Genomic DNA, 13,233 nt, shown 5'->3' on the forward strand with positions numbered 1-13,233 from the left:
AAATTATATATATAATTATGATCACGATGAACAAGATGCATAGGGTAAAACTTCTGATGAAATTCCAATTTCAATCGCTTGTAGTTCCATGATCCCATATCATCACATAGCCTATACCATGTCAATGCATCTCCCTTCAAAGATAAAGGGAAGACCTTCTTCTTGATAACATCATCGGGCATACCTGCAAGCTTAAATAATCCACAAACTTCATCCACATATATTAGGTGCTCATTAGGATGTAATGTTCCATCTCCTGCAAAAGGATTAGCTAGCAGTTTTTCTACCATACCCGAAGGAATTTCAAAGTAGACATTTTTATTTTCAGTAGGTTCAGTAGGTTGAGGAGCAACTCTTTGCTCTACTGGTCGGGGTGAAGATACCCTGAACAAGCCCCTCAGAGGATTACTTTCCATAGTAACAAGTGACAGTAAATTTCAGCACACTATATAAATTTTTCCTTACCAAATTCCACTTACCAAAGGCGCTTCACTCCCCGGCAACGGCGCCAGAAAAGAGTCTTGATGACCCACAAGTATAGGGGATCTATCGTAGTCCTTTCGATAAGTAAGAGTGTCGAACCCAACGAGGAGCAGCAGGAAATGATAAGTGGTTTTCAGCAAGGTATTCTCTGCAAGCACTGAAAATATAGGTAACAGATAGTTTTGTGATAGGATAATTTGTAACAAGCAACAAGTAACAAAAGTAAATAAAGTGCAGCAAGGTGGTCCAATCCTTTTTGTAGCAAAGGACAAGCCTGGACAAGCTCTTATATAGAGAAAAGCGCTCCCGAGGACACATGGGAATTATCGTCAAGCTAGTTTTCATCACGTTCATATGATTCGCGTTTGGTACTTTGATAATTTGATATGTCGGTGGACCGGTGCTTGGGTGTTGTCCTTACTTGGACAAGCATCCCACTTATGATTAACTCCTATTGCAAGCATCCGCAACTACAAAAGAAGTATTAAGCTAAACCTAACCATAGCATGAAACATATGGATCCAAATCAGCCCCTTATGAAGCAACGCATAAACTAGGGTTTAAGCTTCTGTCACTCTAGCAACCCATCATCTACTTATTACTTCCCAATGCCTTCCTCTAGACCCAGATAATGGTGAAGTGTCATGTAGTCGACATTCACATAACACCACTAGAGGAGAGACAACATACATCTCATCAAAATATCAAACGAATACCAAATTCACATGACTACTAACAGCAAGACTTCTCCCATGTCCTCAGGAACAAACGTAACTACTCACAAAGCATATTCATGTTCATAATCAGAGGAGTATTAATATGCATATAGGATCTGAACATATGATCTTCCACCAAATAAACCAACTAGCATCAACTACAAGGAGTAATCAACACTACTAGCAACCTACAGGTACCAATCCGGACTTAGAGACAAGAATTGGATACAAGAGATGAACTAGGGTTTGAGAGGAGATGGTGCTGGTGAAGATGTTGATGGAGATTGGCCCCCTCCCGATGAGAGGAGCATTGGTGATGACGATGGTGATGATTTCCCCCTCCCGGAGGGAAGTGTCCCCGGCAGAACAGCTCCGCCGGAGCCCTAGATTGGTTTCGCCAAGGTTCCGCCCCGTGGCGGCGGAGTCTCGTCCCGAAAGCTTGCTTATGATTTTTCTTCGGACGAAAGACTTCATATAGCAGAAGATGGGCACCGGAGGGCCAACAGGGGGCCCACGAGGCAGGGGGGCGCGCCCAGGGGGGTAGAGCGCGTGCCCCACCCTCGTGGCCAGGGTGTGGGACCCCTCTGGTATTTCTTTCGCTCAGTATTTTTTATTATTTCCAAAAACAACTTTCGTGGAGTTTCAGGACTTTTGGAGTTGTGCAGAATAGGTCTCCAATATTTGCTCCTTTTCCAGCCCAGAATTCCAGGTGCCGGCATTCTCCCTCCTTATGTAAACCTTGTTAAATAAGAGAGAATAGGCATAAGTATTGTGACATAATGTGTAATAACAGCCCATAATGCAATAAATATCGATATAAAAGCATGATGCAAAATGGATGTATCAGACATCCGCAACATGCAACTCCAATATCATCTTCTCCTCCTCAATTTTTTTTATTTTTTCCTTCAAGTAATTGTTTTCTTCTTCAACTAAATTTAACCTCTCGACAATAGGGTCGGTTGGAATTTCCGGTTCAACCACCTCCTACATAAAAAAAATCTATGTCACGTTGGTCGGCACAATTGTCATAAACAATAAATGAACCAAATAGTTATAAAAAGATAATATATACCACATACGAATCATAGACAGGACGAGGGCCGACGGGGGCGGATACCAGAACCATCGCACTATATAATAACAAGGAATAATAGAAGTAAGAAAATTAGACAAGTATCTATCTGAAGTAAGAATTTTTTTCTTTCAGAAAGAAGAAAAGAACAAGACGCTCACCACGGTGATGCCGGCGACGAGATCGGCGCGGGTGATCGACGGCGGTGAAGACGGGGACGGGACGTGACGAACCGCTAAATCTAGAAAAATTTGGGGGAAAATGGAGCTCGGAGGTCGAGTTTCGAGAGAAGAAATATTAACTAGTGTGGCTCGGACATTTCATCGAACACCTCATGTGCAGAGGAGGTGAGCTAGAGCACCCAAATGCCCTCCCCTCGCCGGCCAGCAAAAAACATAGCAGTGTGGAGTGCTCTGCTCGCCGGCATGGGCTATATATAGGCAACTCATTTGTCCCGGTTCGTGGCTGGAACCGGGACTAATGGATGTGGGCCAGGAGCGAGGCCCATTGGTCCTGGTTCGTGCCTAGAACCGGGACAAATGGGTCCAGACGAACCGGGACCAAAGCCCACGAGGCCCCGGCCGGCCACCTGGGCTCACGAACCGGGACGAATGCCCCCATTGGTCCCGGTTCGTATAAGAACCGAGACTAATGGGCTGGCCAGGCCCGAACGAAAGCCCCTTTTTCTACTAGTGATTCTACTTTTCATGCAACCTACCACTCATGTTGTCTTATTTTTGGAAATGGAACTCATATTGTATTATTATATTTTGAGTTCAGTTATGAACACTCATAGCATGCTCAAATTACAAACCTTATTGTTTCTTTTAACACGACAAACATTTTTGCCTCTCTTAAATGTTATACTTTGCACAGTTCTACCTAATTTGGTTGCTATAATTCTTCGCTTGGTTGTTTTTGTTCGTCTCAATGCATCATGCATACCTATCCTATATCTTGATGACACAAAAAAAGAGAGGCAAACAAGATGACACAAAAAAGAGTTTTCAAACCTTATGCCCGAACATGGCATGATTTTATGTGTACACCTCATTTTATATTTTTATGTGACAATAATAATCTAATATGATTTATCCTCAGCTTGAAAATAGTTGGCAAAACAAAGAAGCCCACTAAGTTCAACCATATTTGAAATTAGCTCTAGCTAGTTTTTTTCACGAGCTATTATAATTCTTTACAGATATTGTTACATTCCTTTTTTATGGTCTTCAGCCTTCGTAACTAAACACCACCACATCAATATATTTTTGAAAAAACTATAGCGTGACTGTTTAAAGGTATCTCCCACTGTGACTTGGTTACTGCCATTCCACCGACTGCACATCCATGATACATTAGCTCATGTCACGCAAAATTGTTGCCGCATCGTATTGATTTCATATACTTTTACTTCAACTACATTTGATGACCTAAATATGCTTTGGAATATCCAAATATGTTTCACACTCACCACCATTGGTACTCCTGTCGACGATCTACATCAAATGATGATGACGCCCAGTGGCGGAGCTTGAGACCATGTTGGGCGGTCTAGACGGGCACAACATAAGGGAATAGCTTGTGGACTGGTCTTTCAAGGCCCAAGAGTAGATGTACTATATAGAAATTCTCATGAGCTAGCTGGGCGGGCCATAGCATGGGCTGGCCCTAACGTGGCTCTGCCCCTGGACGTCGCACCACTATTGTTTCGGAAGATTAGATCTGACTGCACGATCCATTTGCATAAGTCGTCGATCAAAGCCAAACCAATCTACAAGATAGTCATCACGAGGGACTGCGCGCCTCTGTCATTCCGCTTGCGTGACGCCAACCCACCTGAAACGACACGCCACTGTTGTTTCGGAAGATTAGATCTAACCACACGATCCATTTGCAAAAGTCGTCTATCAAAGCCAAACCAATCTACAAGATAATCATCACGAGGGACTGCGGGCCTCTATCGCTCCGCTTGCGTGACGCCAACCCATCTGGAACGACGCGCCACTGTTGTTTTCGGAAGATTAGATCTGGCCACACTATCCATTTGCAAAAGTCGTCTATCAAAGCCAAACCAATCTACAAGATAATCATCACGAGGGACTGCGGGCCTCTATCGGTCCGCTTGCGTGACGCCAACCCATCTGGAACGACGCGCCATTGTTGTTTTCGGAAGATTAGATCTGGCCGCACTATCCATTTGCAAAAGTCGTCTGCCAAAGCCAAACCAATCTACAAGATAATCTTCACGAAGGACTGCACGCCTCTCTCGCTCCGCTTGCGTGACGCCAACCCATTTGGAACGATGTGCCATTGTTGTTTCAGAAGATTAGATATAACTGCACGATTCATTTGCAAAAGTCGTCTATCAAAGCCAAACCAATCTACAAGATAATCATCATGAGGGACTGCGCACCTCTGTCGCTCCGCTTGTGTGACGCCAACCCATCTGGAACGACGCACCACTGTTGTTTCGGAAGATTAGATCTGACTGCACGATCCATTTGCAAAAGTCGTCTATGAAAGCCAAACCAATCTACAGGATAATCATCACGAGGGACTGCACGCCTCTATCACCCCGCCTGCGTGACGCCAACCCACCTGGAACGACGCACTGAAAGTCTGAGAGGTTCATGTCTATCCTGTTGCGCTCCAGAAGGATCGCTTACGCATAACCTTCCGTTTCGACTTTCCTGCATTATCTATCTACAAAGCTGCAACGGACGCCTCACACCGCTCGATTCGACCCCCTGTATTATCTATCCGCAAAGCTACAATGGCCGCCCCATCGCCGCCCTCTTTCATGCTCAATTAAACCAGCCCATAGTATGCGGCTTTGCCACGTGATTCACGCACACGTTTCCGTCGCAATTCGGTGGGGATAATATAAGAAAAAAATAGAGATAAGACCCCTTTAATCCACAAGAGGGGGCAGTTTATTTTCTGCAATAATTTTTTTTCCAAGAAAACCCATGGCAGCCCTGAATTTCTATTTTCTGTGTAGAGCGGGTGTGTGCGCGGAGTGGAATGACTGACCGGTGGGGGCAGTAACCCAATCCTCTGACCGGCTTGTCGCGCTCCGGCCGCAGCCACTTTAATGGCCCCGAGGCGACACCTGTCCCTCCCCCCACCTCGCCGCCGCGATCGCCTCCCGCAAAGCCGCACCAACTCCGCACCAGCACGCCCCCCGATGCTCCCCTCCCCCCCGCTCCGCCTATTCTAAACCAAAAATCTCGCCTTTCTGTAAACTAGATAGATTTCCCCTTGCTAATTCGGGTATTATACCGCCGGCTAATCACACTCTCCCGCCTGTCGCCCGCCCCCTTGTTTATAAGCCCAGCCCCCCCTCCCTTGCCTTCTTTGTCGGTCGCCTTTGTGGGATAGAGTCGCCGGAGGAATTTTTCGCTGCTGGTGAGAGAGATCTTGGGGGAATTTGGTGTGGGGGGTGTGTGAGGAGGAGGAGGGATGGAGATGCCGGGAGGGAGCGGCGGGGCCGGCGCGCTGGCCAGGCAGGGGTCGATCTACTCGCTCACCTTCGACGAGTTCCAGAGCGCGCTCGGCGGCGCCGGCAAGGACTTCGGGTCCATGAACATGGACGAGCTGCTCCGCAACATCTGGACGGCCGAGGAGTCCAACGCCATCGCGGCCACCCTGACGCCGGCCACCACGGCCGCCCCGGCGTCCAATGTCGACGCCCTGCCCCAGCCGCCGCCGCAGCCGCTGCAGCCGCAGCAGCAGGCCATCCTGCGCCAGGGCTCCATGACGCTGCCCCGCACGCTCAGCCAGATGACGGTGGACGAGGTCTGGCGCGACATCATGGGCTTCTGCGACGAGGAGCCGCCGGCGGCCCCCGCGCCGGCGCCGGCGCAGGTGCAGGCTCAGGCGCAGGCGGAGGCCCAGGCGCAGCGGCAGCAGACCCTGGGGCGGATGACGCTGGAGGAGTTCCTGGTGCGCGCCGGCGTGGTGCGGGAGGACATGGGGGGCCAGACCGTCGTGGTGCCGGCGCGGGCGCAGGCTCTGTTCCCCCAGGGCAATGTGGTCGCGCCGACCATGCAGGTGGCGAACGCGGTGGTGCACGGAGTCGTCGGGCAGGGGCCTGGCGTGCCGATGACGGTGGCGGCGCCGACCACGCCCGGCGTGCTGAACGGGTTCGGGAAGATGGAGGGCGGGGATCTCTCGTCGCTGTCGCCGGTGCCGTATCCCTTCGACACCGTGACGAGGGCGAGGAAGGGGCCTACCGTCGAGAAGGTGGTCGAGAGGCGGCAGAGGCGCATGATCAAGAACCGGGAGTCCGCCGCCAGGTCCCGCCAGAGGAAGCAGGTGAAGCTCTCGTTCTTCAGCCTCAGTGGTGTACCTATCCATTCATCATACGCCTTTTGCTTAACTAATCTGAAATGTTATCTGAACCCGAACCCAGGTTCGCAGGGTGTCTATATTGGGTATGCCCCTCGGTCATGTTGTTGTACTTTATTCGTTGATGTGATCTGACACTTCAATTTTAGCTGTTAGATAATAGTTTATCCCTGAGTAGCCCCTGCAAATAGCAAGTTGGAGTTGTTAAACAGTGTGAAACCCAAGATGAGAAGAATCTATGCGGATCGTCATTCAAGTTGACCCTCTCAGATTCAGGAAGATAGTGGATAACTTTGTTCATTCCGGAAATGAATTGTAAGCATTGCAGCATTGTGGGTCTTCTCATCTCTTCCATCTATCGCGATGGTAGGGAGGAGGATGAGAAGTGTAGTTACTCTATGGTGAATTTTGTCTCAGGCTAAGGAGGTGGCATAATATGCCTCTTTATGCAGCATTTCTAGCCTATAAAATTATATGTTGTGAGCACAACAAGCTATGTTTGATAGATCTGACCGATGGCAAATAGTTTCAGATGATTCCATTTATTGTTGTCATTTAACCATATCACAGTTTGTATACACTTAAGTTTGGACCTTCTGACGTATGGCAGGCTTATATAATGGAGTTGGAAGCCGAGGTAGCAAAACTGAAGGAGAACAATGAGGCATTGCAGAAAAAACAGGTCTACTTAAAATTGCTTTCATGACTATATGCACATTGTTTATTTACTAACCTTGCAATTCATGTAATCAGTTAGTAGTACTTAGTTGATTTCTTGACTCCAGACAGTTCTAATATTTCTTGCTGCAATTGACATATTTGTCTGGATGGTTGGTATCTATGCTTTTTTAGTTCTCCCCAAATGATGCTTATTGCTGTCATGAGTCGTGATTGTTGTCACCACCAGCTTTTTTTTTAATGTCTTGTCTTTCTGGTATATGTTTTGCATAGCATTGACTGACTTGACTATGACTTGATAATCGTTGGAGGCTGCATAAAAATAATCCTTGTAAATTTAAATATTCTCATGTTAAATCAATTTCGTAACATTGTTGTTTTGGCTACTATGCCTTGCAAAATTTGCTACTTCTACTCATCTTTGGTGCACTCTACTGTTGTTACTAGCAGATTGCTATCTGTTAATTATGAAATATGCATTCCACACTGTATCATATTTTGTGTGGTTAATAGAACTTGAGGTTCCCTATGTTTCACATGCATGTCTTGCGATATCTATATGTTGTTAGTTATCACATACTTAACATTTTAGTTATCACTTCTTTGATTTGAGAAAATGAATGAACATTTTTGTTTAACTTCAACATAAAGTTGTGGACTTTACAGTTTAGATCTGCTGGTTACATTAAGTTGTCATAGATTTTCCTTCTGAATTTCTGATTAATGCTTTAAAGAGCTATATTCACTTTTGTTATGCTTTTAATACACAGGTGGAAATGCTACAGAAGCAAAAGGATGAGGTAATACCATTTGCAGAAAATATTTTTTGTTACTAATATCCATTGCGTTTGGTCTGATTGTTGTGGAAGTAGTACCATGCTGTCTTGTTATTTACATCTCATTCTGATCACTAATGCTCTTCGTCTATTTGGATTTATCACTGCTGCAAACTACAGTTTTTGTTGGTTGAATTGCAAAGTAGCGCAAGATGGTTTTCCATAGGTTCATCTATCTAGCCTGTTAGCCTCATACATTGTTGATACTAAGGTGCAAGGTGCCCACAATGACAGCCGTATTAGTCATGCATGCATAGCTGCATACATTCAAAAGCTTTTATATATAAAATATGCATGTTTGCTCAACCTGTTATTCCAAAACTTCGTGTCTGGATGGCTGTGAGTTGGATTTGAAAGACACTTGTTTTAATATTGGTTTAGATATCGGCAACTTATAAAGTACTAGTTCCAAAGTAAGCCATGGGAAATTCATTTGATGTAGCATCAAGAAATGTGGAGATGACTGATTGGATTTCAACCTGGGGTTAGGAAAATGTTTCCAAGTGACTCGGATTATAATACAAAAAACCCTTATTGTTCATTGGTCCTGTTCTCAGCCTTAAACTCAGTTTTTCCAGTAACTGGTGAGGGTACCTAGTTTGAGAATATGTCCAATATACAGCCTAACAAATAGACATAGTTTAAATATCTTGGGCGATTGGCAGTTGCACTCTTGACTCTTTTGATGTCAACTACTACTCTTTGCCTTGGTGGTTCTGTTTAAGATTCAAAAGTTCTATTGCCATTATCTAGGAGCATTAAGAGATTGTAGGACTTAAGTTACAACAGAACATTTGAAATAAGCCATTATTCCGAAGTTCCATAAACCTGGGCACAAACAAGCCAAGAGGGCCATGCTCGGATAAAATGTCAGTGCTTTTTTGCTGGTCCTCATCTAGCGAAGGATATCTCAGCTGTCAACTCTTATTTGATGCCACCTTAGGTCTCAAGCTTGCAAGACACCCTAAAGATAAGAAAAGTCCTAATACCGCTTGTTTCGAAACAGGAAGCCCCCTAAAGATAAGAAAAGTCCTAATACTACTTGTTTCGAAACAGGAGTTTGCTTCTGTATTGATACATTGTGTGTAAAAAACTGAAAAACACAAACTATGAACCATTCTAATCTGGAGATTAAAACTAACATTCGCCATATGTTCTGTTTGGTGATAAACTGATGATGACCTCCAGCTATGATCGGCCCAAACTCCGCCAAGTATGAGCTACTTGACAGCAGCATAGCATCTCGTGTGATTTATTTAATAAGAGATGTGCACAGGCGTGCAAATCTCAGATTTCATAGGAAGCCAACATATTATTTGTCTGTCCTACAGTTCTCCCTGAAGTAGTACTGTGTTGTAGATAATTTAGGTCTATTGTTTCACTATATGCTTTCTGTGTAACCTACCTACCGGAACTGAGAAAATGTCCAAAAACACGATGTTTCTCATGACGTGTAGAAGGTTTTGGAGTTTTACAAGGCAAAGATATTTTGGTAGTTCCTGCAAGAGATGGAGAATGGCAGAGATAGTTTAGACTTTAGAGGACTCTAGAATTTGATAGTGACATTTTTAGGGAAGATTTTTACCATAAAGTTTTTTGCAGTTGAGGGTTTGGCTTCTGCCACATGGTGACACTAAATAGAGATCCAGCAGAGCCTCCTCATGGCATAAGCTTTCATAACCTAACATGCCATGGTGAAGACTAGGATGTCCTTAGTAGAGAAGAGATAGGGTGAATTAAGTGTAGCCACTGGTTTGTTAATGGTAAATAAAGAGTTGAGTCACCCATATTTTACAAGAGTTAGTCTCCCAGACAATCCACACAGGTCTGGATTTATTTGTGATTTTGGAGGAGGGGGGCTTGGCTACCAAAATCAGTGTCTCTATTGCTTAAGATGCTAATGGTCAGCTGTGCTATCTGAAAACCCACAGTTTTGCAGCAGTACCGTATGCATATCAACTAAACATTTATGCTGACAACTTTGTCAGTGGAACTTTCAAGAAGTTGTCGCACCATGTTCTTTTCACGCATGGACATGTCTTTAATCTATTTGGATGAAACTCATTCGTCACATGATTTTTCTGTGTTCCACTTTAATTCAAAAAGAGGTTCTCTTTTGACATCCTGTCGCTCACCCAGTTCACTTGTGAATGGATTTTGCAGGTTATAGAGAGGATCGAAAAGCAGCTTGGACCAAAGGCAAAGAGATTTTGCTTGCGACGAACACTGACGGGTCCATGGTAGCCCGAAGCTCAATACAACCTTGACAGCAGCTGGGACGTCTGGCTTCCTTAGATGAACAACCAGTGTACATATCAGCGGAAGCCGGAGTCTCCAGCTGCCCCCGTAGACCGCCGCTTTCCTGCTGCTCCTGCGGCGGTCGTTCGGTTTCTTTAGTTGGTTCCTGGGTGACAATTTAAGTCCTAGGTCTCTAGCTTTGCTGCTTTCAAAATGAACAAAAAGCAAAGTATCTAATCTGTTTAACTCCCTATCTATCTGCGTGTGGCGAGATCGTCATGCGTGCCGTTTAATGTCGTCGCTGAACGCAGCTGTTCTGTATGATGTTGAGCTGCGATGCCAGTTCTGTGATAGCTGAGTGATTACCACCGTGGTGGACCAGCGGTGGAGCCATTTGGTTTCGCTGATCTGGCTGTGGTTTTAGCTTACAGTTGCCGTTTTCTGGGCGGCGTCACAGTGGAGGAAACTCCTGGGTTTGAGTTTACAGTCCACTCTCTGGGCGGCGCTGCTGCTCGATGCGCACGCTGAAGCGTCGCTGTTGGGATGCGCACGCCGCACCAGGATGAACTGAAGAGCTCATCCTTCTTTGTTGGTTGCGACATTGATGTTACTAGCTACTTTGCCCTGGAGGTCAGTTAAGGGCACTCACGGACCACACTAGTTGGCCTGTGCCTGTGCTTTTATTAGAAGGAGGTGCCTGTGCTTTTATCAAACCAATACTAATCTACGGGACAGGCATGCTGATCCCCAAACCTATCGCTTGCAATTGTTGCATACTGTGTTCTTCTCATCACGTCACCTTCAAACCGCTGCCCAACGGATCTTGTTTGGCGCTTATAGTGGCCAAAGTCCTATTCCGCACCTTAAGCGCCCTTTCCTTTGTTATTTTTACAAGACGACGCATACCCCCTCATCACGTTGGGCTGGCCCCATTTGACTTCCTTTTTTCTATTTCAAAACTACAAAAAGTGTGCGCAAGCCAGGATTCAAACCCGCGATGCTCGTGTTTAGTGAAGACGCGGCAACCACTCGACCACCTTAACTGGAATGATTACGTACATGTTTTTTTTCTCCGTTCCTTTCTTCTTTCTTTTCCAAAAATTTTGAACTTTTTTCTTGAGAGTAGATGAACTTTTTTTCAAATTTGTGAACCTTTTTTTTAAATCAATGAACTTCTTTTCAAATTAGTGAATTGTTTTTCAAAATTGATGAAATTTTATTTAAAAATGATGATTTGTTTTCAAAACCCACAATTGTTTTTCAAATTTGTGAATTTCCTAAAAAGTTAATGATTTTTTTCTAACTCGATGACCTTTTTTAAAATCGGTAAAACTTTTTTCAATTTTTTATATTTTTCTAAAATCAATGAACTTTTTTAAGGTGGGTGATTTTTTTTCAAATTCGTGAAATTTTTGAAATCCATGATCATATTTTCAATTCTTAACAATATTTTTTTTTGAAAATTCAATGGTCAATGGTTGACCGGTCAACTAGGAACCGATCGACCAGGGAAGCCGGGGAAGCGCGCGTCGTGATCGATCTCTTGGGCTCGTTCTTGGCCCAGCCCATGTACACAGGCGCGTGGGCGCTGGTTTCGTCTACTGGCGCATATAAGGTGCCAGTGAGGAGCTCTCCATGCAAGTTTTACACATTCCCGTACGTGGCGTTCACACCACAACTTGAGCAACTTTTAACATGTCAGCCCGTTTAGAACCTAGCACGCTTCCTGGTTTGTTTTGTGAAGTATTTGGGAAGCTTCCGTTCCGGTTTGGGAAGCTTCTGGCCTGTCCTTTTTTTATAGGTTTTTATTTTCCCTTTTAACTTTATTTTTAAATTCACGAACCCTTTTCAATTTGTGAACATGCATGATTTTGTTTCATATGCATAATTTTTTTCTTAATTTAGAACATTTTTCAAATTTGTGCACATTTTTAAAGTCATGATTTTTATTTAACTTTATATAGAAAAAATTGGTGTTTTTAATGTCGGTGAACTTTCAAAATTTTAAATTTTATAATTTTGCGATTTTTTTCCAAACTCACAATTTTTTTTGAAGATTCGTCATTTTTTTCAAAATTCATAAACTTTTTAACGCAAAGTTATTTTTTTCCAAAGTCATGAACTTTTTTGCAATTCGTAAAATATTTTAAATCCAGGAACATTTTTCAAAAGTATTAGGTTTTTAAACCAACCCGAGGAGTGGATTTTCCCCATCAACCAGTAGCTACTATTTTCCTGAACGAGCGAGTAGATTGGACTAGCGAGCGGTCGAGGGAGCCCAAGCGACCGTGCGCGTGAGCGCCGGTGCGGCAACTAGCGCGCGAAGAGCTGACTTAACAGGTTGATGTGGTTCGAAGTGTGTGTGTGCGCGCGTGTGTGTGTGCGCACGCGGGGGGCGTGCATGTGTGTGTGCGTGTGCATGTGTGCGTCTTAGATGACGGACAACTACGAAATAGTATATTTTTTGCTGAGAAATGAACAGGTGTTGAAAGAAAAGAGTTGTCCTGATTTTACAATATATTGAAATTTTCAAGTCATAAAGTTTGGTCTGTAACCAAAGTAAATCCTGCCAATTTTTTTATTAATAATAATTAATAATCCAGTAATTCTTAAACTAGTCAAGGGTGGGTGAAAATTTGAAAAATAGAAAGGACGCCATTGAGGACAGCGCCCAGCCCCGGATGCTATTGTAGACAGCGTCCAGGCCTGGACGCTAAGGCAAGCAACGTCCAATTAAGAGGTTGGCCTACCCCTTAGATCGGACTAAATTTGGTGAGGAGAATAATATGCGTTGGTGGTATTAAGGTCCTTTGTCGTAAGTACCTACATGCAAATGTGGCCGGCTGAATTTTCTGCT

The 13,233-nt window shown here is 44.4% G+C and overlaps 1 protein-coding gene across 1 annotated transcript; it reads left to right on the top strand.

Annotated features, from left to right (window-relative positions):
• The first annotated feature begins 5,403 nt into the window (after positions 1-5,403).
• Positions 5,404-10,804, top strand: LOC123165557 (bZIP transcription factor 46). The gene is made up of 4 exons (XM_044583224.1): positions 5,404-6,591; positions 7,235-7,306; positions 8,073-8,102; positions 10,302-10,804. The coding sequence occupies exons 1-4, from the start codon at positions 5,737-5,739 to the stop codon at positions 10,380-10,382; spliced, it is 1,038 nt and encodes a 345-aa protein (XP_044439159.1). The 5' UTR covers positions 5,404-5,736; the 3' UTR covers positions 10,383-10,804.
• The last annotated feature ends 2,429 nt before the right edge of the window (positions 10,805-13,233 follow it).

Source organism: Triticum aestivum, chromosome 7D (genome assembly GCF_018294505.1).
Source record: "Triticum aestivum cultivar Chinese Spring chromosome 7D, IWGSC CS RefSeq v2.1, whole genome shotgun sequence".
In the NCBI taxonomy this organism is placed as follows: domain Eukaryota; kingdom Viridiplantae; phylum Streptophyta; class Magnoliopsida; order Poales; family Poaceae; genus Triticum; species Triticum aestivum.

Excerpts from the sequence above, each read along its gene's own strand:
- LOC123165557 (XM_044583224.1), top strand. The coding sequence starts at position 5,737 with ATGGAGATGCCGGGAGGGAGCGGCGGGGCCGGCGCGCTGGCCAGGCAG. Across the intron at positions 7,307-8,072 it reads AGGCATTGCAGAAAAAACAG|GTGGAAATGCTACAGAAGCA; the intron begins GTCTACTTAAAA and ends TTTAATACACAG. Across the intron at positions 8,103-10,301 it reads TACAGAAGCAAAAGGATGAG|GTTATAGAGAGGATCGAAAA; the intron begins GTAATACCATTT and ends TGGATTTTGCAG.